The sequence below is a fragment of the Nyctibius grandis genome, chromosome 1 (genome assembly GCF_013368605.1).
Source record: "Nyctibius grandis isolate bNycGra1 chromosome 1, bNycGra1.pri, whole genome shotgun sequence".
Classification (NCBI taxonomy): Eukaryota; Metazoa; Chordata; class Aves; order Nyctibiiformes; family Nyctibiidae; genus Nyctibius; species Nyctibius grandis.
Genome location: NC_090658.1, coordinates 107957908 through 107983916, shown reverse-complemented (window position 1 = coordinate 107983916; position 26009 = coordinate 107957908). Strand labels below are relative to the sequence as shown.

The window sequence follows — 26009 nt, the reverse complement described above, 5'->3', positions numbered from 1 at the left end:
GTTTTTGGTTTTTTTTTTGGTCAAATGATTTCATCAAGCACTACTAAAAACTATAGATTTTACAAGAATAAACTTACACTGTTATTTCACCCAAGAATCCAATAATGAAATTATTTAAAAATAAATAAGTAGATAAACTATAAAAAACTAGAATAGTCACATTACTTTTATTTTTAAGCAAGAAAAAGTTCATTGCATAATCTAAACAATTACTTTCTACTATAAGGAAAAAAGTAAACCAACATTACTCCACTCTGGGAATCTTACATATAGCAGATTACATTTTAACAATGGCCTGGAAAGCAGCTCTGAGGAGAAGGACCTGGGGCCCAGGGGGACAAGCTCATTGGTCTGGGACTATCAAAGGACCCTGTTACCAGCTCCTGGCTCTGCTGACCTGGCTCATGTGCTGCGGGACTGTACCTAGTAAGTGAGGGCAGATCCTCACTTTGGTCATCCTTGGCTCCTGGCTCATCTGCCCTTGTGGAGCAGACCTGCTCTTTCTGCTCCCTGACAGCAACTGGGCTTTAAAATTGCACTTGAAATATCTCTACAAGCTTAACTTCCTTACACAGGCAGCAATTAATACTACAAATCTGTGTCTACTCTTAGCTGCACAATATGAATTATTCAAAAATCCATTGTAATGATACAAGATGAGAAGTTTAATCTGTCAGCAGGCTGAATAGGATTATGTGATGGAGGTGAAACTCAAATATCACAAGGAATCAGTTCATGCCATGAATTTAAAATCTCTATATTTCTTTCTCTTCTTGCTTTGAGGATAACAGAAACTAAGCCACAAAGTCTATCTTCTAATTAGCAGATAAAATTCTCAAATCATTAACATTTCACTGGAATGAAAGTATATCACTTATGCTTAATTTAAAACAAATTCCGAAGTTATGGAGTTGTAAAAATGTTCCCTTCTAAAATGTGTTTTCCTACTTTTAGATATGTTTTTGATAATATCTTTGATAATATCTATGGTAACATCTTTATAGTATATCCACTCTGTAAGGAAAGCCTGTGAGTGCTCAGGCTAAAAAAGATGCAAGAAAAGTTCTCTTGTAGGTTAAGGCTGTAAAATTTATCAGTGCAGTGCTGTGGCAGTCAAATATATCCTAAACTGAGCTCTCAGTTTTGACTATAAGTAAAGTCTGTTTTAGTGAGAAAAAACTACATTTTCAGAGGATGTATTTTAATAACTTCATTAAGGATTGTGAAATTAATAATGAAAACAGTTTGCCTGACACTTTCCATTTCAGCATATACCTACCGGTAAGTTTGTTTTCACCATGTCTGACTGTAAAATGCTACCTTAAAAAAAAAACAATAAAAACCACACCACAAAGAAATAAAGTTAATTCACTTAACTAGAGTAATTGACTTAAAGAACTACAAGTCCATCATTTTCAAAGATTCTTAGGATTTACTAAAAAACACTTACGTTCTTTAGGTTCTTTTCCTTTTTTCATGCTTCAAAATTTGTAATGTTTTTTCATACAACATTTTAAAAAAGTTCAAAAAAGGTCAATTAAATATCAGTATAAATAAAGAAATATAAACTCAGAACCTTGTGCTAAAATTGCATCATGAGCACTTTTGTTTGACATTTTCAGATTTGATTGGGTTAAGCAGTATATTACAAGAGGGCTTTACATGATAACAAAGGTGATCCTGAGTGTATTTTTGTTCTGGCCTCCTATGTGACTCCTACCCTTAAAATTGTGTATAAATATGTTTTCATAGAATCATAGAATCGTTAAGGTTGGAAAAGACCTAAAAGATCATCAAGTCCAACCATCAACCCAATGCCACCATGCCTGCTAAACCATGTCCTGAAGTGCCACATCTAGACGTTTTTTGAACACCTCCAGGGATGGTGACTCCACCACCTCCCTGTGCAGCCTGTTTCAATGCCTAATGACTCTTTCAGTGAAGAAATTATTCCTAAAATCCAGCCTGAACCTCCCCTGGCGTAACTTGAGGCCATTTCCTCTCATCCTATCACTGGTTACCCAGGAGAAGAGACTGACCCCCACTTCACCATAATCTCCTATCAGATAGTTGTAGAGGGCGATAAGGTCTTCCCTCAGCCTCCTCTTCTGCAAACTAAGCAACCCCAGTTCCCTCAGACGCTCCTCATAAGACTTGTGTTCCGTACCCTTCACCAGCTTTGTTGCCTTTCTTTGGACGTGCTCCAGCAGCTCAATGTCCTTCTTGTAGTGAGGGGCCCAGAACTGAACACAGTATTTGAGGTGCAGCCTCACCAGTGCTGAGTACAGAGGAACAATCAATTCTCTAGTCCTGCTGTCCACAATATTTCTGATACAAGCCAGGATGCTGTTGGCCTTCTTGGTTGCCTGGGCACACTGCTGGCTCATATTCAGCCAGCTGTCCACCAGCACTCCAAGGTCTTTTTCTGCCAGGCAGCTTTCCAGCCACTCTGCCCCAAGCTTGTAGCATTGCATGGGATTGTTGTGACAGAAGTGCAGGACCCGGCACTTGGCCTTGTTGAACTTCATATAGTTAGCTTCGGCCCATCAATCCAGCCTGTCCAGATCTCTCTGCAGAGCTTTCCTACCCTCAAGCAGATCAACACTCCCACCCAGCTTGGTGTCGACTGCAAACTTACTAAGGGTGTACTTGATCCCCTCATCCAGATCATCAATAAAGATATTAAAGAGTATTGGCCCCAAGACTGAGCCCTGGGGGACACCACTGGTTACCGGCTGCCAACTGGATTTAACTCCATTCACTACCACTCTCTGGGCTTGGCTGTCGAGCCAGTTTTTTACCCGGCGAACAGTACTCTTGTCCAAGCCACGAGCTGCCAGCTTCTCCAGGAGAATGCTATAGGAGACTGTGTCAAAGGCTTTACTGAAGTCTAAGTAGACCACATCCACAGCCTTTCCGTCATCCACTATGCGGGTCACCTGGTCATAGAAGGAGATCAGGTTGCTCAGGCAGGACCTGCCCCTCATGAACCCATGCTGGCTGGGCCCGATCCCGTGGTTGTCCTGGACATGCCGTGTGATCACTCTCAGGATGATCTGCTCCATCACCTTCCCCCTGAGGATAACTGGTCTCACTGTTAAAGACTGAGGCAAAGAAGGCATTAAGTATCTCTGCTTTTTCCTCATCCTTGGTGACAATGTTTCCCCCCACATCCAGTAAAGGGTGGAGATTCTCCTTGGTCCTCCTTTTGTTGTTAATGTATTTGTAAAAACATTTTTTGTTATCTTTTACGACAGTGGCCAGAGTGAGTTCTAGCTGGGCTTTTGCCTTTCTAATTTTCTCTCTCCACATCCTGACAGCATCCTTGTACTCTTCCTGAGTTGCCTGTCCCTTCTTCCAAAGGTGGTAAACTCTATTCTTATTCCTGAGTTCTAGCCAAAGCTCTCTGTTCAGCCAGGCTGGTCTTCTTCCCCACCGGCTCATCTTACAGCACATTGGGACAGCCTGCTCCTGTGCCTTTAAGATTACCTCCCTGAAGAATGTCGAGCCTTCCTGGACCCCTTAGCCCTTCAGGACTGTCTCCCAAGGGACTCTCTCAACCAGCGTCCTGAACAGGCCAAAGTCCGCCCTCCGGAACTCCAAGGTAGCGGTTTTGCTGACCCCTTTCCTTACCTCACCAAGAATAGAAAACTCTATCATTTTGTGATCGTTATGCCCGAGACAGCCTCCGACCTCCACATCTCCCACCAGTCCTTCTCTGTTTGTAAACAGCAGGTCTAGCGGGGCACCTCCCCTGGTAGGCTCACTTATCTGTATTTCATATCTATATTTAAACTTAAAAGAATTGATTTTGTTTACACTTCCCACTCGCATAATTTTTCATTTACTTTAAATTATTAGTGTCTCTATTTTACTCAAAACAGTGCCCTGTTACAAAAAGAAGAATTCTTTACTCTACTTCCTTTGGTTCTTTGGCACAGCCATCACTACAGTACTATGGCAAAATAAGACTTACAGGGATCCAAAGAGTTCATGCAGTCCTCAGTAATCTGTGGTTCCATTATAACCCACAATTTGAGATTTTTGTCCTTCTCATAAATCATGTCTATTTTATTAAAGAGTTATTTAAGAATCCACAAAGGAGTATAAATAGATATTTATTTATCTATTATGCTTTACTCCATAATAGTACACAAGCGTAGCAGCCATGTAAATGATATTTTTAAAACCTCTACACCTTAACTGAAGTCATAAGAGTATGTGTTTTAAAATGGAACACACAGTAAACCATACAAATAAACAGACTTAAAGTACTTTCACAAGCAGGTATTCCAGTTCAGTTTTATTCAGATTTAACAGTGTCAATATACCCAATCTTTCAGTTAGTAATTTCTGCTTCTTTAGACACCCAGTGTTATTTAGAATAGATATCACAAGCATCTCAATACTGCATTAATTGTCACCTTGGAATAAGAATTATAATTACTGAGGCAGAAAATTAAAATGACATCTCAGAACTATGGCTAACTAATTTACCCCCTGTCCCTTGTTGCAGCATTTGTGTTGTATAAATATAGAACAATTTTAACGAATCAAAAGAAAGTTACATATGTTAGTTATTGTCAATAAAGTACTAAACGATTTATGTTGAAAAATAATTGTAAAATTTTAGATTTTAGAATTTAGATTTTGATCTATTGGATGATCTTCAAAATTAACTCAATGTGAGATATTGATATTTATTTTGTTAAAATACAGGTATTGTTTTAGGAGCTCTGTCTGTCTGTTCTAGACCTTTGTTTCTGTGTGTAAAAAATAGAGAATTCAAAAAGAACATTTCCCCTCATTTTTTATTTCATATTTTATGAAGTGTTATAATAATAGATAGCATTTTAATAGCAAATTATTTCTTAAGAAATAGGATGTTAATTCTGCTTTGAAAAATTAAGAACATAAATGTTGAGTTTTAAATTTAAATTTGAATTTTATGTCAAAGACACAAACAGCCCAAAAAATAAGATGAGAAATATACCAGTTTGCAAGGTAAACCACAAGTTATTTTTGTTTTTCTTCTTCATGCTTACTCCCGCACTGTAACTAAGAAATTTTAGAGAGTCCTATAAGTTCTGGATTGAAATCATGCCTGGAAATAGTCTAACAACTTAAGTCTAACAACTTTACCTATTTCCAGTACCCATTCCTTGCTCTGAGCACAATTCAAATGGTATATGCACAGTGTAAGTTGTTGCATCCTTTTAAAATGCAGTTCTAAATTACTGTCACTAGGAAGGTAATACCTGAAAACAATACATCTTGAGATTATGTGGAAGCACAGATAAATCCCTATTACTATAAATCAGTCATATACTGAAGTTCCATTTTGCTGAAAGGACTGCCACTACTTGCAGTCTAAGAAAGAATAAATTGGCAACAGACAATACAAAGAGAATAAAAAGAAACAATGGATTGGCCAGTAATACTTCATAATTATCATTTAGTCTGTTTTATATGGATTCTCATACAAATCACAAAGCCTTCCACTAAAGGTAATGTAAAGGGAAACCATGGAAACTGACATATTACATTGTAATCATTATTATGAACATAACAATATGTGTTGATTTCAGAATTTAAAGATATTTGTAAATAGTTAAAACAATACATTAATGACTAAGATATAGTCCAAAACTCATATCATCATGATTTTTATTTTTTAACCTCAGGGTTTTTTTAATACAGTCTATATATGTAGAAATAGTATTAACAGCCTCAAGGACTGAGAAAGTGTGAGGACAAGGGAAATCGTAAGAAAACAGTACATACCATTACAAGATGGCAATGCTCTGTTCCATGCTGGCTTTCCATCTGCACCAATTACACATGTTATAGTTGAAGGATCAATAATCTTATATCCAGAATCACACTGGTAAGTAATAGTTGAACCAAGCTTAAAGTCTGTTCCGATTCTTGTCCCATTCATGATGCTTCCAGGATCAAAACAAGCTTCCCGCGGCTTTTCTGTTAAAATGAATTAAAGTAAATCTATCACAGAATCACAGAATCACAGAATGTTAGGGATTGGAAGGGACCTCGAAAGATCATCTAGTCCAATCCCTCTGCCGGGGCAGGATTGCCTAGACCATATCACACAGGAACGTGTCCAGGCGGGTTTTGAATGTCTCCAGAGAAGGAGACTCCACAACCTCTCCAGGCAGCCTGTTCCAGTGTTCGGTCACCCTCACCGTAAAGAAGTTTTTCCTCATATTTATGTGGAACCTCCTGTGTTCCAGCTTGCACCCATTGCCCCTTGTCCTGTCAAGGGATGTCACTGAGAAGACCCTGGCTCCATCCTCATGACACTTGCCCTTAACATATTTATAAACATTAATGAGGTCACCCCTCAGTCTCCTCTTCTCTAAGCTAAAGAGACCCAGCTCCCTCAGCCTCTCCTCATAAGGGAGATGTTCCACTCCCTTAATCATCTTCGTGGCTCTGCGCTGGACTCTCTCGAGCAGTTCCCTGTCCTTCTTGAACTGAGGGGCCCAGAACTGGACACAATATTCCAGATGCGGCCTCACCAGGGCAGAGTAGAGGGGGAGGAGAACCTCTCTTGACCTGCTAACCACACCCCTTCTAATACACCCCAGGATGCCATTGGCCTTCTTGGCCACAAGGGCACACTGCTGGCTCATGGTCATCCTGCTGTCCACTAGGACCCCCAGGTCCCTTTCCCCTACGCTGCTCTCCAACAGGTCTGCCCCCAACTTGTACTGGTACATGGGGTTGTTCTTGCCCAGATGCAGGACTCTACACTTGCCCTTGTTATATTTCATTAAATTTCTCCCCGCCCAACTCTCCAGCCTGTCTAGGTCCCTCTGAATGGCTGCGCAGCCTTCCGGTGTGTCAGCCATTCCTCCCAGTTTTGTGTCATCAGCGAACTTGCTGACAGTGCACTCTATTCCCTCATCCAAGTCATTAATGAATCTATACACACTTTCAATTAAAAGCAATAAAATAAAATACAATAGAACAATTATCAGTGTTTTTTTTCCAGTCAGTTTATATTTTTCAGCCTCTTATTAAAATATTTTTATTGTTTCTGTATGCTTACTACAAGGTCATGGATGTTTGCATTAGATTGGTTATCTGGCCAAGGAAATTATACCAAGATAATCTAACCAAAAGTATTTTCTGCCTGCCTTTTGTTAGTAGAACTCTCCAAAAGGTGAACTACTCCAACAAAGTTTAGCAGTGTAGAAAAACTACAATTTCTAGAATTCACCACTTAACACTATTATGTTTTTTAACCAAGTACCATGCTCAATACTCAATAACTTCTGGTTAGAAAGCTGCCATATTATGGAATAATTTAAACATTAAAAATTTATTGTTCTTTATGCTTCATATTTAAGAAAATCTAATAATAACTGGAGCTTGAAGGCTGACAAACTAAGCACAACAGTTGTTTTCTGGCATGAGCTAATAGGTATGAAATCTTTAAGTCAAAGTGAGTATAGACATTGATGTTAACAAGACTAGGATTTCATTCATCATCTTTAGCAAGTTAAAATACAAAGAAAAGGGATGGGAGAAATAATTCATATTAGAAATTACTTTGTTTCAATAACATTATTGAGATGATCTTCAAATATGAAGGATTTAGGCAAGAACATTCTTTCTAACTAAATAAACGAAAACAAAATATTAGTATTACTATACTGTTGATAACTGTGCAATACTTTTTCCTCCAAAAGAATTAAATACAACTCATTCCCTTTAAAAATCTGTGAAAATATTGTGTGATATTACTTCTATAAATAATATTTTGCTAAAATGTGAACTCTTTAGGAGGGAAGAGTGCACCTAATATAAATAAAGTTCATTGTAGGAGGCAAAGATTTTTTATTAAAAACCTACAGAGTCAAATTCATAGTCAAAGTTTACAGCATGCCTCTTTCCCATATAAAATGTTAATAAAGCACATATTTTAATGAAATACTCAAGAAATATTATCAGAAAGCAAAACTAGATGTCCATAATGAGAAATGTAAAATAATAAATTTTATATAATATATTACATAATGTACTTAATAAAAATATTGAATTATTAGGCACAAACATAGTGTCTATTGAATATAACAACTTTTAAAATATATTGTTCTGATCTTATGTATTTTTATTTTCTTATTATTTCATTTAACTTCAGTTTCATAGAAGCACACATATCAGATTACTCTGAGAATAGAAAATACACACACAGAGAAAATGTGTATGCACATTTTCAATAGGCATCTTTATCTCTTTATCTCCTGCTCAACTTGTCATTTTCTTTCCTTGCAGGCCAACAAGACTTCCTGGAACAAATTGTTTTCCCATTTTATTTATATTTTGTTTTGTGTTTAAATAGGAGCAAACAGACTAAGATTTCATCTATGGCAATATGACAATTACTTTGGGAAGAATAGCCTTACCAACATGGAAAATAATTCATGATGCTGGATGAAAGATGAAGACTAAATGTAAAAATTATTTCATAGTTCTTTTTAATCTCCCTCTCCTTTATTGGTATGTTATTTTATATTCTTTAGATATTTTTGTTACTTCATTTTTGACATGTACATTAATGTGGTTTGCTTCCATTGTCAGATTAAGAAGCGAGACAGCACCTCTGCTGATGAAAAACAGCTTAATAAATCTCAGCAGAGATGACAATCAAGCCAGAGACAGCATCTGTGACCAGAAAAGAAATCAACATTTAAAGTGAGTGTGTCTTTAAATAAACAGTCGGTGTAACCCATTCTCTGTCTAGTAATAGGTACCCTGCAAAAATGCAAATATTGTCCTGCAGTAGTTGTTCAAAAATGCATATGTAGATTCAACAACAAAGTGGAAAGGAAAACATATTGGTGTGTATCAGCAAGGAAGCAGCAACAGTCATGTATTCTGATTGGGTAAGACTAATCCATTATTCTACAACTCTTTTCCAAATGTTACTTTTGATGTGCATCTTCTGTCTCCACTTTTTTTTCTGGAAGATGACAATGTGCATAAGTTATGTGAAAAAGATTTCATGAAAGAGGATTTCTGTGTTCCCCCACATGTTTACAGAAAATAGTTTTTAAAACCTACATTGGTGCAAAGAAGTATTTGGCAGTTCAGTATAAGTACATCTAGAAATAAACAGATTTGAGTCTCAATAAATACTAAATAACATTTTTTTTTCCCTTTATGTTTCCACAGATTATGAGGAGAACAGTACCTTTATAGTCAATGGCAAATCCTGACATTCCAACAGAAGCATCACTGCGAAAAGCCAGAAACAGACTGTTACCACTGCTCTCTATTCTTTCAGGAGCCTGTGAGCCTTGAAAACTGCCAATTAGAGGACTGTTGGAATCTTCTCCTTCATAAATATGTAGAAAATCATAACTGGGTTCCATATTGAAACTGAAAATAAAGGAAAAAGAGAATTAAGTTGGCTAAACTGGATTATATTAAATCCACCCGTTACAAACATAAATTCACCATTTTGGAAGCAAGACGCTTTCATATGGAAAGACCACTGTCCTGGAACTTGCCTTTGTTCATATGCAAATTATATCAGAGAATTATGATAAATTAAAGAGAATTATTATTATTTTTTCTCACTAAACCATCTATGCTATGCCAAATTTGATGACATTTATGTGTTTATACAAAGCAATTACTAGGATGATATGAAAGAAATGTCTTTCAGAGGAAATGAAATGAATTCTGAGATAACAGAAAGATAAAAACACCAGCATTTTTATGAGAAATTTATACAGAGCTAGATAAAATGATAGAATCATAGAACTGTTTTGGCTGATTAGGACCTTTAAGATCATCAATTCCAACTGTTAACCCAACACTGCCAAATCCACGATTAGACCATGTCCCTAAGCACCACATCTACTACTCTTTTAAATACCTCCAGGGATGGTGACTCAGCCACTTCCCTGGGTAGCCAGTTCCAATGTCTGATAACCCTTTCAGTGAAGAAACTTTTCCTGATATCCAATCTAAACCTCCCATGGCACAACTTGAGACCATTCCCTCTTGTCCTATCACTTCTCACTTAGGAAAATAGACTGACAACCACCTCACTACAACCTCCTTTCAGGTAGTTGTAGAGAGCAATAAGGTCTCCCCTCAGCCTCCTTTTCTCCAGACTAAACAACCCCAGTTCCCTCAGCCACTCCTCATAGGACTAGTGCTCTAGACCCTTCACCAGCTTCGTTGCCCTCTTTGGACTTGCTCCAGCACCTCAATGTATTTCTTGTAGTGAGGGGCCCAAAACTGAACACAGTGTTTGAGGTGTGGCCTTTCCAGTTGCTGAGTACAGGGGGACAATCACTTCCCTAATCCTGCTGGCTACACTAGTCTATAGCATGTATTTGCACACTTTTTCATTAAATATGAATCCATATTACTCTTATGGTCCTTTTATACTAAAAATACAGCATTAATTAAAAAAGAAAAGTAGTCAAATTTTTCCATTTTTTCAGTTTGATTCCCACATTATACAGATAATAGTTGCTTTTCCCCTCCTTAATTTGTATTTCAATTTTCCTTTTTTTTTCAGTTTTCTAAAAGTATTTACAAGATTAAAACCCCCATAATCTACACCTTAAAAGGCCCTACATCACCGTTAGTCAGAAGATGGATGAGTTTCCAAGAATATTATCCAACGTCAGATAGTTTTGTAAAAGGTAGTGCCAAAAATCTGGGAAGCTATGGCATAACCTTTTCTTTCAGATTTCTAAGGAAGATTTCTGTCTGAAGAATTTAAGAACTTCTAGCACAGAATATAAAATTTAAGAAAGATTTCGGCAGTCCAGTGTGTATTGCTTATTTGAGCTGATTATTTAGGCAGTCCACAGAAATACGCTGCTTAACATAGCTATGAAGTGACATTTTCAAGACTGTAATTAGTAGAAAACTATTCTCATTCCTTAATGCTATTTGATCAAATACCTGAAGAACAGAATTATCGTATTCTTGATTATATAATTTCAAGTACCTTAGGCTTTGATTCTTTAATTTGTCGTGTATCAATATTTTATTAGAAAACACATTGCAATCAGTCAATGAAATAAATTGTGGGTTTTTTTTTTTTGTTTTGGTGTTTTGTTTTTTTTTTCGAAAAAAGGATGCAAATATTACACAACAAAATTCTGGACATGCCATCATCTCTTCCTAAAAGAATCAGAATAGATCACTGTCCCCCTGAAGTTTACAGCAATGTTACAATTCTTAGCCTAAAAATCACACTTAGGACAGAGGATCAAAAAAAAAAAAAATGCATCCATAGATACAGCAAGCAAGTTGATCATATGTGACAGACAGAGTTAGTGTGCCTTGAACAACTTGTTTGACTACTCTGGCTGGAGGAGGGGATGGGTGCTACAGAGGCCTGCAAGTCTGGCAAGAGGTAAGGGCCTTGGGAGCAGAACAATACCTTTGCTGTGCCTTAATTGATGTGATTTACAACTCTGGCTGGAGGAAGAGATAAGTCCTGGAGGCAGGACGGTATCTTTTCCTTGGGGTCAGCCTACATGTGCAACATCTTTGTAACATGAAGGCATCAACCACGCTTGCACAGGAGCAGGGTCATACAGCAGACACCACAGCTAGGGGGGATCACGACTACCAGACTCTACTTGGGGGAACCACCAACTCATTTTGAGAAAAATCTAAGACTACAAATGCGCAGGCATCCCAATTAGAATGAGAAGTGAGTGGAGGGGGGAGATAAGAGGGATGTTACCACCCTTTCCTATCTCGCATGCAAATGACCTAAAGTATTTAGAACTTCTCCATTGGGATGTTGGCCTGCACTCCCCGCCCGCCACCTGAGGATCCATCCTGCAAGCGATTTACCAGAGGACCAACTCTAAAAAAACTTACATCGCTGGATCGAGAGGTGGTGATATATCTTTTCCTCTCTCTCATAGTCTCTATCCTCCTTCTCTTTTTCCTTTTCCTTTTCTCTCTTTTCTCAATGCCTTTAGAAACTCAAGACACTTATGACCATGCTACTTTCCCTGTATTAATAATTTTTTCTTAATTCCATACCAGTTATTTGGTGTTTTTTCACCTTAATTTACCCCAAAGTATTTACGAACTAGTTGCGACCAGGTCGTAACATTATATAGGCTTGATTCAAATAGAAATGATAAACTGAACACATGAATATGACTATATCTCTGAACTTAAATTTGTGTTAAAATCTATGCAACAAGTATAGATTGATGAAGGAACATCGAATATATTTTTTTAAAATTATGAGACAACATTATCTAGACATCTTTTATCTCCTGACTAAGTAGACCAATGTTTTTTTTCCTGATCTATATACTCCAAGAAAAGTGTATTTAGCCTTTATTTGTAAAAACCTTTAAAAACTGAGTTAGACAGTTTCCACTACAGTTCAAGTCTCTACTATAAGGTACAACTTAAATCAAGCATTTCTACAAATTGACATTGTTTTTCAAAGTTTTTTATTTCATAGGTCACAGAAAGTTTTGTTGCTCAGGAATATATTTGATATCAAAAGTGCCATGGAACTATATTATTTTCTTTTATATTATTTGGAAGAAATGATATAGCACATATCAGATGTATGCTCCAGGACTTAGCCAGAGAATATAATTAGAAGCTTTAAAAAGTGATAAATGATGCAATTTTTAGATGACATTTAAAATCCTGTTAAACAGAGGCATTCATCTAGAAATGGTACCTTTTGAATATCAAGGCAATGACAAAGTCAGGGTTTACTTTTATTCTCCAGTCACATTCTTTCCCAGGAGGATAAGGCTGTGGATAGTTAGGTGATAAAATAACTCCTGCTGGGCCTGTCAGGTTTCCTCCACATGCAGCTGTCACAATGTAAAAAGAAATAGGAATATGGTCACATGTTAAATTCAAGAGAATATATTAGCTGTTAAATAGGAGTAAATTGATTTCTACATTTACCAAAAATAATAATAATTAAAAAAAAAAACCAAACCCAGAGCTTTCCCACTTCCAGCTAGCAAATATTTTTCTATTTTCCTTAAAAAAAGTGAGCTCTATTCATATTCAAAAGAAGCACGAGAAAAGCTCTTTTTAAAGGAATAAAAATATGAAGTTAAATAGGAAGTCCTGAATATTCTTGCTGTTACTTAATCCTATCTCTATCAAGCTGGAGGACTTCTTATGTGCTGGAAGTGCGTTAAGAACTGCAAAAGCTCAATAGCAGGATTCAGGACGCAGTTTCTTTTGACCATAGAGGTAACATAAAACAGTTTGATTCACTCAGTAAAGGTATTACTCAAATAAAAAATTGAATACATCCATAAATTGAATGTTACTTTTAAACAGATAAGAAATCCAACTTCCGAAGATGATAATCACATAGAATTCTAACTAAAAAGTACAGTAGTCAACACGGACTGCGTCTACATTACCAAGTCACACAGCTGATAGGAATACATTTGTAGTGCAAAACAGTTGGTACTAAGGATTTGGAATCTGAATTAAACATTTTAAACAAGGATTTTTTTCAGGCCATTTCTAGTCTGGTACAACAGACTGAATGCTCACTAGTAGTTGGAGTATATCAGATGCACTCATAGAACACATCTTGCAGTTTAGTTTCATTTAAAACTCCAAGAAAATTCAAAATCATGAACTAAAGTGTGAGCAAGAAAATTTACTTGAAAATGATGCTCCTTACCCAAATGAAAACGTTAACGAAGACATTCGCCTTGTGGTATTTATGAAAAGAAACTAAACTTTTTTTTTCCCCTCCATTATTTATTTGTTTATTTATTTAAACATTTAGTATATTTATGCTTCTGGGGGTTTTTGTGTCTGTAGTTTTGGTATTTTAGTCATTATTTTTGATGCAGGGTGTGGGGTTTTTTTGTATTTTTTTTTGGTTTTATTCACAAATAACAGTTCCAGGAAATGTTTCACATGTTCCTTATGTGTGCTGATGATTCAACCTGAGATAACAATGAACTAAGTTATAAAGTACAAATAGAGTAGAAAACTTTAAACAATCAGTAATGGAAGTTGCACAATGTTCAGAGTGGTGAGTAGTACCATTGCTAAATATAAATAATTTTTCACTTATAAGTCAGCATACTGAAATAAAGACTTTATGGTAATTTTTAAAATGACATATAATGGCTTTACAGAACCCTTAAGGTTTCTAATATTGTCATGCCTACAGTAAAGATTAATCTGCTTTCCCCTTCAAAGTCACCTTGAGTATATGGAAGAATAATAATATGCATGTACTTTTTGCCCAAAGATAATCTTTCCTTCCTTTCTTATTTCCTTCTTTCTTTTGTGTTTTGCTTTCTTTTTACTACACTGTAAAGAAATATGGAGTGATTATAATTGGTATTTACAGAAAGAGTATGAATCTTCTAGACCTTTAGGTACCAGCTATCTTTTAATTTTAATTTTAATTTAAATATTTTGGGGGTGATGGTTGATGAGAAGCTCAACATGAGCCGGCACTATGCACTTGCAGCCCAGAAGGCCAACCCTATCCCGGGCTGCATCAAAAGAAGCGTGGCCAGTAGGTCGAGGGAGGTGATTCTGCCGCTTTACTCCGCTCTCGTGAGACCCCACCTGGAGTACTGCATTCAGCTCTGGGGCCCCCAACAGAAGAAGGACATGGAGCTGTTGGATTGAGTCCAGAGGAGGGCCACGAAGATGATCAGAGGGCTGGAGCACCTCTCCTATGAAGAGAGGCTGAGAGAGTTGGGGCTGTTCAGCCTGGAGAAGAGAAGGCTCCAGGGAAACCTCATAGCAGCCTTCCAGTATCTGAAGGGGGCTTATAGGAAAGCAGAAGAGGAGCTTTTTACAAGGACAAGTAGTGACAGGACGAGGGGGAAGGGTTTTCAACTGAAAGAGGGTAGATTTAGATTAGATATTAGGAAGAAATTCTTTACTGTGAGGGTGGTGAGACACTGGAACAGGTTGCCCAGAGAAGCTGTGGATGCCCCCTCCCTAGCAGTGTTTAAGGCCAGGTTGGATGAGGCTTTGAGCAATCTGGTCTAGAGGAAAGGTGTCCCTGTCTGTGGCAGGGGGATTGGAATGAGATGATCTTTAAGGTCCCTTCCAACCAAAACCATTCTATGATTCTATGAATTTGTGAAGTGAAAGAAAGAAAATCTCCTACCCTCTCCTGGTGTTATGGAAATATATGTCATTTCTTTCAACAGTATTGTTACTTGGACCCCTTCTCTGCATCTACCTTTACCAACAGGCACCCTGCTTCAGAAAAAATATCTTTAGCTTTTTAGGTATTTAATCTATAAAAGAATTCAGAAAATTTTCAGAATAAACAATGGGCCGCAGTTTATGTAACTGAATTATTATATAAAGACCATTCTAATGAGACTATTTAAACGAGAAATTGTTTTTCTATCCAAATCACCTCTTCCATTTAATTATTTCTATTAGACTTTATCAATCAATTTTAAACTTGTATGAAGTTTAAAGAATATAATAGAGTGAGAAAATGACATCCAGAAATAGTGTTAATCTTGAGAATGAGACTGTCAGTAACCCTAAGTATGAAATAACTGGTTTCTGTAAAGAGCACCACTCCAGCATGAGCATCATATGATCACTAGTTGAACAAGAAATCTGATCTGTATTAATCTCAAAGAGACTAACATTACATCTTATTACCTCTGCATGTAGGAGGATCAGGTTGCCAGAAGAATCGGTTATTCAGTTGTACACATGTAATTTTGGCCTGTCCTTGAAGTTGATAGCCAGGGTCACACTGAAAGGTGGTAGTGTCTCCAGGCTCTCTGCTGTCTCCGTATCTAGTGCCGTTCTGCGGTGTCCCTGGATCATTACAGGTTGATGCAATAGAAGCTGTAAGGGAATGATGAAATAAAAACTTTAAGGCATAGATACGAAACATCGGTAATTAAAAAGCACAGTATTTTTACGTGACCTTTCCAACCAGAGGCAATATTATTTACTCATTAGTTAATACAGAAAGGTATTTAAACTGAAAGAGGGTAGATTTAGATTAGATATTAGGAAGAAATTCTTTACTGTGAGGGTAGTGAGACACTGGAACAGGTTGCGCAGAAAAGCTGTGGATGCCCCCAGCCTGGCAGTGTTTAAGGCCAGACTGGAAGAGGTTTTGAGCAACCTGGTCTAGTGGAAAGGTGTCCCTGCCTGTGGCAGTGGGGTTGGAACTAGATGATCTTTAAGGTCCCTCCCAACCGAAACAACTCTATGATTCTATGATTTTGTTTCTTTATTTTTATGAGAATCTGCCCACTGAGATACATCATGATTATGTTGGCTTTCTGCCAGTTTCCTTAGTATAAAATATGGCCTGAGAGGAAATAAACACAAGCTGGCTGTGTTTTTTGTTTTTTTTTTTTTTTTACTTTTTTTTTTTTTTTGTCCAGTTAATACATCAAAAGAGCTAGTAAATCCTTTTCTCACTTTAATGTTCTGGTTATCAAAACAAATTTATTTATGCACTTTGATGCCTTCTCCGCAATAGGGTCAGTATCATAATATAAATAACATTGTTCTATAGTCTTAATATCCTGCAACATGAAAATGCTATGTTTACCCAGCTGGATGAATCAAACTGTAGTTTTATGTAACCCTGAAGTTCCCATCTCAGGGGCACGCAACAACTCTCTTAGAATACTCTCAAACTGAATCTAAGCAATGTATCTCACCTATGTTCAATCTCCTGAATTTGGATATGGACTTTGCCTTGTAAAAAAATAAATTAATTTAAAAAACAATGTTAAACTGAGCAGAACAATCAGTAAGGTATGACTCAAAGCAAGTAATCATCCAGAAAGTGGATACACAAATCTACATCCACTATGGATTTGTGGAAGATGCCAGGTCTCTTTTACTGGCTTCAGGTATTCAACACCCCGAGTTGCAGTAGACGTTGCAGTCTTCCCAAGGAAAGGAGGTCCCATCTCTGCAGGCTACTGTCCCTGAATCACTGAATTGCATTCTGTTTCCTACCACTCCGTGCTGCTCCACCCAAACACATCTTTTTCAAAGAAATTAACACAACTGTGAGCAAAAGCCAAAATAAGTGTCACAAACCCAGTGTCACAATTGCGATTAATGATATTGGTGTGTATCTACCAGTAAGTCTAGACCAAAGACTATTTAAAAAAAATGCTGCACTACACCCTTCTGCTCATCTCTGGTACTGCAAACAATAATCCTTGAAAAATGTGAAATATCAATATTAAATTATTGTCTTTTTTTCTAATATGAACTCTATACTTTCTTGTGTGCTCACACATCAGACAACTGATTCATTCTTAAACTGATTCATAACCATCTCGATTCTACATGTGATGCCTTTTCAAGGTGTAATTTTGCTCTGATGTCTGTAAGACATGATCAGACCAATGAGTATTCAGAGAAAAAACGATGTAATTTATTAAAAGCATATATGCCATTGTTAAAACTGTTTTTTACCACTTTGTTGGCTGGTGAGCTAATGTTATTGTTACTTGTCATACTTGGCTGTACCAGTCTCCACGCTCTCTGGGAAAGCAGTGACTATGACTTTCTATATTTTGAGCAGTATATAGCACAACTACTTGGATTTTATGATAGCATTATAAATTACAGTCCAAAAAAGATGAAGAACATAAAATATTATTTCTTTATGCTTGATAATCAGTTTCTATTGTTTTAAATAGAAGGGCACAGTCTCTTCCATACCTCCTACAAATGATGTGTGTTAGTGATAACAGTCCATCCTCCCTGCTCTATTTTTGGTGGTGTTTTTCATTTTTTCTGTTTCAATCCCAGGAAACATTAATATTTCATTAAAATTACTTTGTTAGCTCATTTCAAATGGTACAACCCAAAGGCTTTCATAAGACAAAAGAGCTCCATCACTACCACTGCTATGCAACCTTTATGACCATAATGTGCAGGTAATCCATTTTCTGTATTAGTAACTGCATCTCCTTTCGTCCACACCGGAAGAGTACACCACTACAAGAAACAGTAAAAGCAACTAACATTTGCAAAACTGAAAGAGTTACCAAGTTGTACAACTGGAAAACGCTTTTTTTCCTGTGTTGTAAATTTTCAGGACACAGAAAGGTTGAAAAAAGAATGAGCAAAGTGAGAAAAAAATATTTTAGATTGGTAGAATGGTTTTATGTATGTTCTAGCAAATAGGTGGTCAGTTAGACAAATCACAGAAACCGTAAAATATCCATGGGTTATGATAAATAACACACTACAAACACAGGAGCTTTGTTTAGCCCACTCTGTGGGCTAAGTATAATTTTTTGTCTTTTGTATTAGCATTGATATTGTTTTCCTTATTTTATTAAACCTATTTAAATTTTAACCCATGAGTCTTCCTCCTTTTCCCAATTCTCTTTCTTGGTCGGGGAAGGGACATTGGGTGATAGAACAACTGCTTATTGTTTAGCCCTGGGTGTGGGCTAAATGAAGACACACCTGAAGGACACTATAAAGACAACGAAAAATGTTTCTATAAATACATTAGCAACAAAAGGAGACTAAGGAGAATCTCCATCCTTTATTGGGTGCGGGGGAAACATAGTGACAAAGGATGAGGAAATGGTTGAGGTACTTAATGCCTTCTTTGCCTCAGTCTTTAGAAGTAAGACCAGTTGTTCTCTAGGTACCCAGCCCCCTGAACTGGAAGACAGGGACAGGGAGCAGAATAAAGCCCCCATAATCCAAGGAGAAATGGTTAGCCACCTGCTATGCCATTTAGACACACACAAGTATATGGGGCCAGATGGGATCCACCCAAGGATACTGAGAGAGTTGGTGGAAGTGCTCACCAAGCCACTCTCCATCTTTTATCACCAGTCCTGGCTAACAGGACTGGGGAGGTCCCAGTTGACTGGAGGACAGAAAATGTGACTCTCATCTACAGGACTGGCCAGAAGGAGGATCAGGGGAACTACAGGCCTGTCAGTCTGACCTCAGTGCCGAGGAAGGTTATGGAGCAGATCATCTTGAGTGCCATCACATGGCACATACAGGATAACCAGGCAATCAAGCCCAGTCAGCATGGGTTTATGAAAGGCAGGTCCTGCTTGACTAACTTGATCTCCTTCTATGACAAGGTGACACTTTCTGGATGAGGGAAAGGCTGTGGATGTTGTCTACACAGACTTTAATAAGGCCTTTGACACTGTTTCCCACAGCATTCTCCTGAAGAAACTGGCTGCCCATGGCTTGGACAGGCATACACTTTGCTGGGTAAAAAACTTGCTGGATGGCTGGGCGCAAAGAGTTCTGGTGAATGGAGTTAAATCCAGTTGGCGGCCAGTTACAAGTGGTGTTCCACAGGGCTCAGTATTTGGGCCAGTTCTCTTTCATATCTTTATCGATGATCTGGACAAAGGGATCAAGTGCACCCTCCGTAAGTTTGCAGATGACACCAAGTTGGGAGACAGTGTTGATATGCTTGAGGTTAGCAAGGTTCCACAGAGGGATCTGCACAGGCTGGAACAATGGGCTGAGACCAACTGTATGGGGTTCAACAAGGCTAAGTGTCAGGTCCTGCACTTGGGGCACAACATCCCCATGCAGCACTACAGGCTTGGGGAAGAGTTTCTGGAAAGCTGCCTGGCAGAAAAGGACCTGGGGGTGTTGATGGGTAGCCAGCTGAATATGAGCCAGCAGCATGCCCAAGTGGCCAAGGCGGCCAACAGCATCGTGGCTTGTATCAGAAATAGTGTGGCCAGCAGGACTAGGGAAGTGATTGTCCCCCTGTACTTGGCACTGGTGAGGCCACACTTCAAATACTGCATTCAGCCCCTTACTACAAGAAATACATTGAGGTGCTGGAGTGAGTCCAAAGAAGGGCAACGAAGCTGGTGAAGGGTCTAGAGCACAAGTCCTATGAGGAGTGGCTGAGGGAACTGGGGTTGTTTAGTCTGGAGAAAAGGAGGCTGAGGGGAGACCTTATTGCTCTCTACAACTACCTGAAAGGAGGTTGTAGTGAGGTGATTGTCAGTCTATTTTCCTAAGTGAGAAGTGATAGGACAAGAGGGAATGGCCTCAAGTTGCACCAGGGGAGGTTTAGACTGGATATTAGGAAAAACTTCTTCACTGAAAGGGTTATCAAGCATTGGAACAGGCTGCCCAGGGAAGTGGTTGAGTCACCATCCCTCAACGTATTAAAAGACTTGTAGATGTGGTGCTTAGTTTAGTGGTTTAGTGGTGGACTTGGCGGTGCTAGGTTAATGGTTGGACTTCATGATCTTACAGATCTTTTCCAACCAAAACTTTTTTATGATTCTATGATATTTCTTTTTTTTTTTATCAGTTTAGACTGTTATCTATTTTGGCTCAAGAAAAAAAAAAACATCATCCTCTTCATCAATATTGTTTTCACTATGTCTGTGGTAAACAATCTTGTAAGCCATTTGCTGTAGTGTTGTGCTGCAGACACTCTGTTTTTTCTACTCCACATAGTTATAAAAAGAAAGACTTTTCAGGTGCTAAGCTTAGAAATTTCAGGCAATGCACAAGCTTCCCCTCTGTAGTGCATTAAGCTTGCATAACAGGTTTGAGAAGCATTTTGGCATATCAAAGCTGAGACACTGTAAATAAGATTTGCAGTGATTTAAGACTAACAAACATTTCCAAATGTGAAAGAATAGTGTTTGCTTTCTAAAAAGTATCTCATGCAATATATATAAATGTAGAGACTAAGAACTGTGCAAATTAGCATCAACCACCTATTCATATGTCTTGTATTGTCCAAGAATGTAAAGAAAAAAGAAACCCAAATACTAATGCAGCCTCTTTCATTAAGTTTGAAGTACAAAAGCTCACAAGTTTAGAGATAACCATCAAAGTAACCTACAAGCTTCATTTCTGCTTAGTTCCAGAGGAACTAAATGCAGAACTGCTATGCCCTATGGGCGGAGGATGCCTTGTCCAGGCCGTGGATTAGATATGGATAGGAATGCTATGTTATTGTGAGCATGCAATGCCACATTTATAGCATCAGAGAAGGCAAGAGAAGAGAATGAACTCTGAAATGATTAGGTTACAGACTTTAAAAGGAGCCTTGAATTCTTCTGTCTTGTATCCTTTTATTTATTTTAAAAAGGGATGTCTTAATGGAATCCATTTTCTTTGAATTCAAAATTTAGTTAGTAAGGCAGATATGTGATTATGCATGTGTAGATTACTTTTAAAATATATTTTTGTGTCAACCCCCTTTTCTTGATAATTTAATTGTGAATCAAACTGGAAAAAATGCATGATGAATCCTAGCAATGAAGATTTTGTCATGGAAATGCTTATGCTACTTAAATGAGTAGCTCAGGCCATTAGGCAAGTGATTAAAAGATATCTCAGCAGTAAAAGAACAATTTACAAGACAACAGTACTCTAACAGTCCAAGATAGGTGACACAGTTACTGTAAGAATTGCTGTAGACAAACAAATGGTCAAATGGAATTACAAAACCGAACAGAAGCAGTCATCATTGCTTAAAGAGATTTGTCAGATTAAACCCAGTGTTATTAGCAACTAGCAAACACAGAACCATTGATGCTTAAGCTATTGTCAGAGGAAGTAAGATATCAACAGATGTGTCAACATCAGACACAATAATTTCCAAATAATTGTTCTAATTAACTCGTTGGTATAAGTTGTTTATTCTTATTATCATAATTGATGACTTCTGTTGTTAAGGATTTAGTCATGCGTCTTTACTTGTCATTGCTTATATCTGCATTTATTTCAAGGGCAAAGTTTAAAAATATTGAGAGAGGAAGCAAACAACAGAAAAAACAAAATTGTACTAAACCAACTATACAAATGCCTTCATTTCATATCTTTGCTTTTAATAAAATGAGTGTCTGAAGTTCTTCTAAGATGAACAAGATGAATTTCTTCTAAGATGAACAAAGGCAAGTGTAGAGTCCTGCACCTTGGGAGGAATAACCCCATGCAACAGTACAGGATGGGGGATGATCTATTGGAGAGCAGCTCTGCAGAGAAGGACCTGGGTATTCTGGTGGACAACGAGTTCACCATGAGCCAACAATGTGCCCTTGTGGCCAGGAAGGCCAATGGTATCCTGGGGTGCATTAGGAAGAGTGTGGCCAACAGTTCAAGGGAGGTTATCCTACCCCTCTACATGGCCCTGGTGAGGCCACATCTGGAGTACTGTGTGCAGTTCTGGGCCCCCCAGTTCAAGAAAGGTAAGGAATTACTGGAGAGAGTCCAGCGAAGGGCTACAAAGATGATCAAAGGACTGGATCATCTCTCTTATGAGGAGAGGCTGAGAGAGCTGTGTCTGTTCAGCCTGGAAAAGAGAAGACTGAGGGGGGATCTTATCAACACTTACAAATACCTTAGGGGTGGGTGTCAAGAGGAGGGGACCAGATTCTTCTCAGTGGTGCCCAGTGACAGGACAAGTGGCAATGGGCACAAGCTGAAACATGGGAAATTCCATCTGAATATGAGGAGGAACTTCTTTAGCTTGAGGGTGATAGAGCACTGGAACAGGCTGCCCAGGGAGGCTGTGGAGTCTCCTTCCCTGGAGATATTCAAAACCCACCTGGACATGACCCTGTGCAACATGCTCTAGGTGAACCTGCTTTGGCAGGGGGCTGGACTAGATGATCTCCAGAGGTCCCTTCCAACCCTTAACCACTCATTCTGTGATTCTGTGGTAGAGATATTACAAAGAAATTGAGAAAAAAATCTTTGCTACTTTATTAACTTTTTGCCGGTTGTTCTGTATTAGCAAAAAAAAAAAGATAACCTTTCTGTTCACATGAAAGCAGAGATACGTATATTGTTAATTAAAGTGTATGCTTACAGAATACTATGACTAAAAGAAATTAACAAAGCCATAGAACCAGAGGTAGGCATAGAAAATGAGCACAGATGGGTCCGACTCTAGAAAAGCTACATTTTCAAAAATGTTTTTTTCCATTATAAGAAGAGTGTGAATAATCCTTTGATGTATTACAGCCCTGAGGAGCAAAATCTATGAAACCAGCTGAGGAACTGTGAATGCATCATTTAGTTTAAGAAAAAGTTAAAGTTCTCTTAAGTTACAACAGCTGAGAATTTAGTTCAAGAAAAAAGGCTAGACTCTAAGGATAGAACTACTATTACATATTGTCAAAATAAAGCTAACTGAGTCTGTAAGAATGATGATATGACTAGCAACTGTCAGGTGCTGTTCCTATCATCTGTCACTTCTATTGGTTTTGTTGAATAACAAGTAAAAAAAAATAATGGTTAGATATAAACAAGCTCTTAATAAAATAAGCTTCAGGTCAATAAAAGCAATGGACCATCCACTAGCATGGGATCCAAATGCTTTCAGAAGTCTAGAGCAGATGAAGATTAGACATTCAGGGCAAGATAGATTTGCTTCAACACAGGTGGCTAGTCTCATTTGATATGCCTTACAATATCCAAGGTATCTGCACAGGACTGGAAGATATGACCAAGGACTTATGGGTGTGTGACCTTCTGGAGTGGCCAATGGAGACTAGCCAGGATACCTTATGGCATCTCAAAGGAAACTAGACACCTCTGAAAAGACAGGTAGGATCCATTTCACCTGCTCTTAGCTGTCCAGAAGTTTGAGATTTAATGTATGTTTGTATAATGAGACCTATAGCTGATAAAAAGAAAAAGGCAACTTCATAGGGAAGTTTATCCTATTTACCTTAGACACTTAGGACAGAATTAAGCTAGGTTAGAAAACTTCTTTTTTATGGTTAACTTAGGCAGGAAGTTTTTTCTGCCAATAACTTTGTTTCTTTGGAATAAAGAACCAAATACCAAATTTGCCTATACCCTTCTTGTGTTCACTTTTTGTATCATGACTAGAAGGAGTTGCTTGACATACCTGGCTTGTAATACATAGTTTAAATGTATTTAACCCCCGGAGTAAAGGTCAATTTTGTACAGTGAACTCCATTTTTTGTCCTTTTATGCATGATTAAATGGTAATTAAGTTTTAATGAAAAGCATTAGACTGATTACAATTAACATAATCACTCTTGTCAGTTCATGCCCTCGTGCTCTACATGTTGAGCTGAGTGGGCAAGACAAGGCACTTTTAGAAGTGTCCAAACAATTTGTAAGCTTCAGTCAGTTATATTTTTCCATTAAAAATACCTCTAATTACATTTACAATCCACAGTAAGTAATTCATAGGTGATATTTTTCTGATCTACCTCATACTATCCTTTCACAGCACATCTTTTTTAGGCAGATACAATAAGGGCATTCTAGAGTCCAAAGTATAGAAAGTACTCAGCACATTCACAGCATAGTGAAACAAATTCCCCAGCTGATGGTTAGCTCTTTAATGCTTTGTCTTTAAGCTGTTCATTTGACCTGGCAGTCTCAGATGTACATCCTTTGTATGATCCCACAAGTGGATGTTCATTGTCATACACACTCATCCCTACTACAGGCCAGTCAGCCTCACCTCTGTGCCCTTCAAGATCATGGAGTAGATCCTCCTGGAAACTCTGTTAAGGCACATGGAAAATAAGGAGGTGATGGGTGACAGCCAGCACGGCTTCACTAAGGGCAAATCGTGCCTGACAAATTTGGTGGCCTTCTACAATGGGGTTACAAATTTGGTGGATAACGGAAGAGTGACTGACATCATATACCTGGACTTGTGCAAAGCATTTGACACTGTCCCTCACAACATCCTTTTCTCCAAATTGGAGATATATGGACTTGATGGATGGACCACTCAGTGGATAAGGAATTGGCTGGATGGTTGCACTCAAAGAGTTGTGGTCAATGACTTAATGACCAAGTGGAGACCAGTGATGAGTGGTGTTCTCTTCAGGGGTTGGTATTGGGACCAGCGGCAACATGGACAGCGAAACTGAGCGCCCCTACAGCAAGTTTGCTGATGAAGCAAGCTGTGTGGTGTGGTTGACACACTGGAGGGAAGGGATGCCATCCAGAGGGACCTTGACAGGCTTGAAAGCTGGGCCTGTTCAAATCACATGAAGTTCAAAAAGGCCAAGTGCAAGGTCCCACATGTGGATTGGGGCAATCCCAAGCACAAATACAGGCTGGGTGGAGAATGGATTGAGAGCAGCCCTGAGGAGAAGGACTTGGGGGTGATGGTTAATGAGAAGCTCAACATGAGCCAGCAATGTGCGCTTTCAGCCCAGAAAGTCAACGGTATCCTGGGCTGCATCAAAAGAAGTGTGACCAGCAGGTGGAGGGAGGTGATTCTGCCCCTCTACTCCACTTTTGGAAGACCCCACCTGGAGTACTGCATCCAGCTCTGGGGCCCCCAACATAAGAAGGACACGTCTGGAGGGCCACGAAGATGATGAGAGGGCTGGAGCACCTCTCCTATGGAGACAGGCTGAGAGAGTTGGGGCTGTTCAGCCTGGAGAAGAGAAGGCTCCAGGGAGACCTTCTAGCAGCCTTCCAGTACCTGAAGAGGGCCTACAAGAAAGCCGAAGAGGGACTTTTTACAAGGGCATGTAGTTATAGGATGAGGGCTAACAGTTTTAGACTGAAAGAGGGTAGATTTAGATTAGATATTAAGAAGAAATTCTTAATTGTGAGGGTGGTGAGACACTGGAACAAGTTGCCCAGGGAAGTTGTGGATGCCCCCTCCCTGTCAGTGTTTAAAGCCAGGTTGGATGGGGCTTTGAGCAACCTGGTCTAGAGGAAAGGTGCCCCTGCCAATGGCAGGGCGGTTGGAACTAGATGATCTTTAAGATCCTTTCCAACCCAAACCATTCTATGATTCTATGATCCCAATTGCATAATCCAATGCAGAAATTGCATGTGTAAGAGGTCCAGATTAGTGAAGGTTTTCCAATCCCATGCAACTCTGCACATGAAGATTACTTCTTGGATTGTAATTAATATTTAAATAAAATATACTCATTAATAAATACAACACTTTAAAATCCTTCAAGTGACACAAAGACACAAAACCTGAGCAGTTACCTTTATAGAACTTGTAATAAAACATC

The 26009-nt window shown here is 38.4% G+C and overlaps 1 protein-coding gene across 1 annotated transcript in view; it reads right to left on the bottom strand.

Annotated features, from left to right (window-relative positions):
• CSMD1 (CUB and Sushi multiple domains 1) overlaps window positions 1-26009 on the bottom strand; it is a 1320281-nt gene that overhangs the window by 200910 nt on the left and 1093362 nt on the right. Inside the window, 4 exon segments of the mRNA XM_068415956.1 lie at window positions 5785-5979; window positions 9221-9408; window positions 12722-12860; window positions 15676-15867. Coding sequence (XP_068272057.1) covers window positions 5785-5979; window positions 9221-9408; window positions 12722-12860; window positions 15676-15867 — 714 coding nt within the window.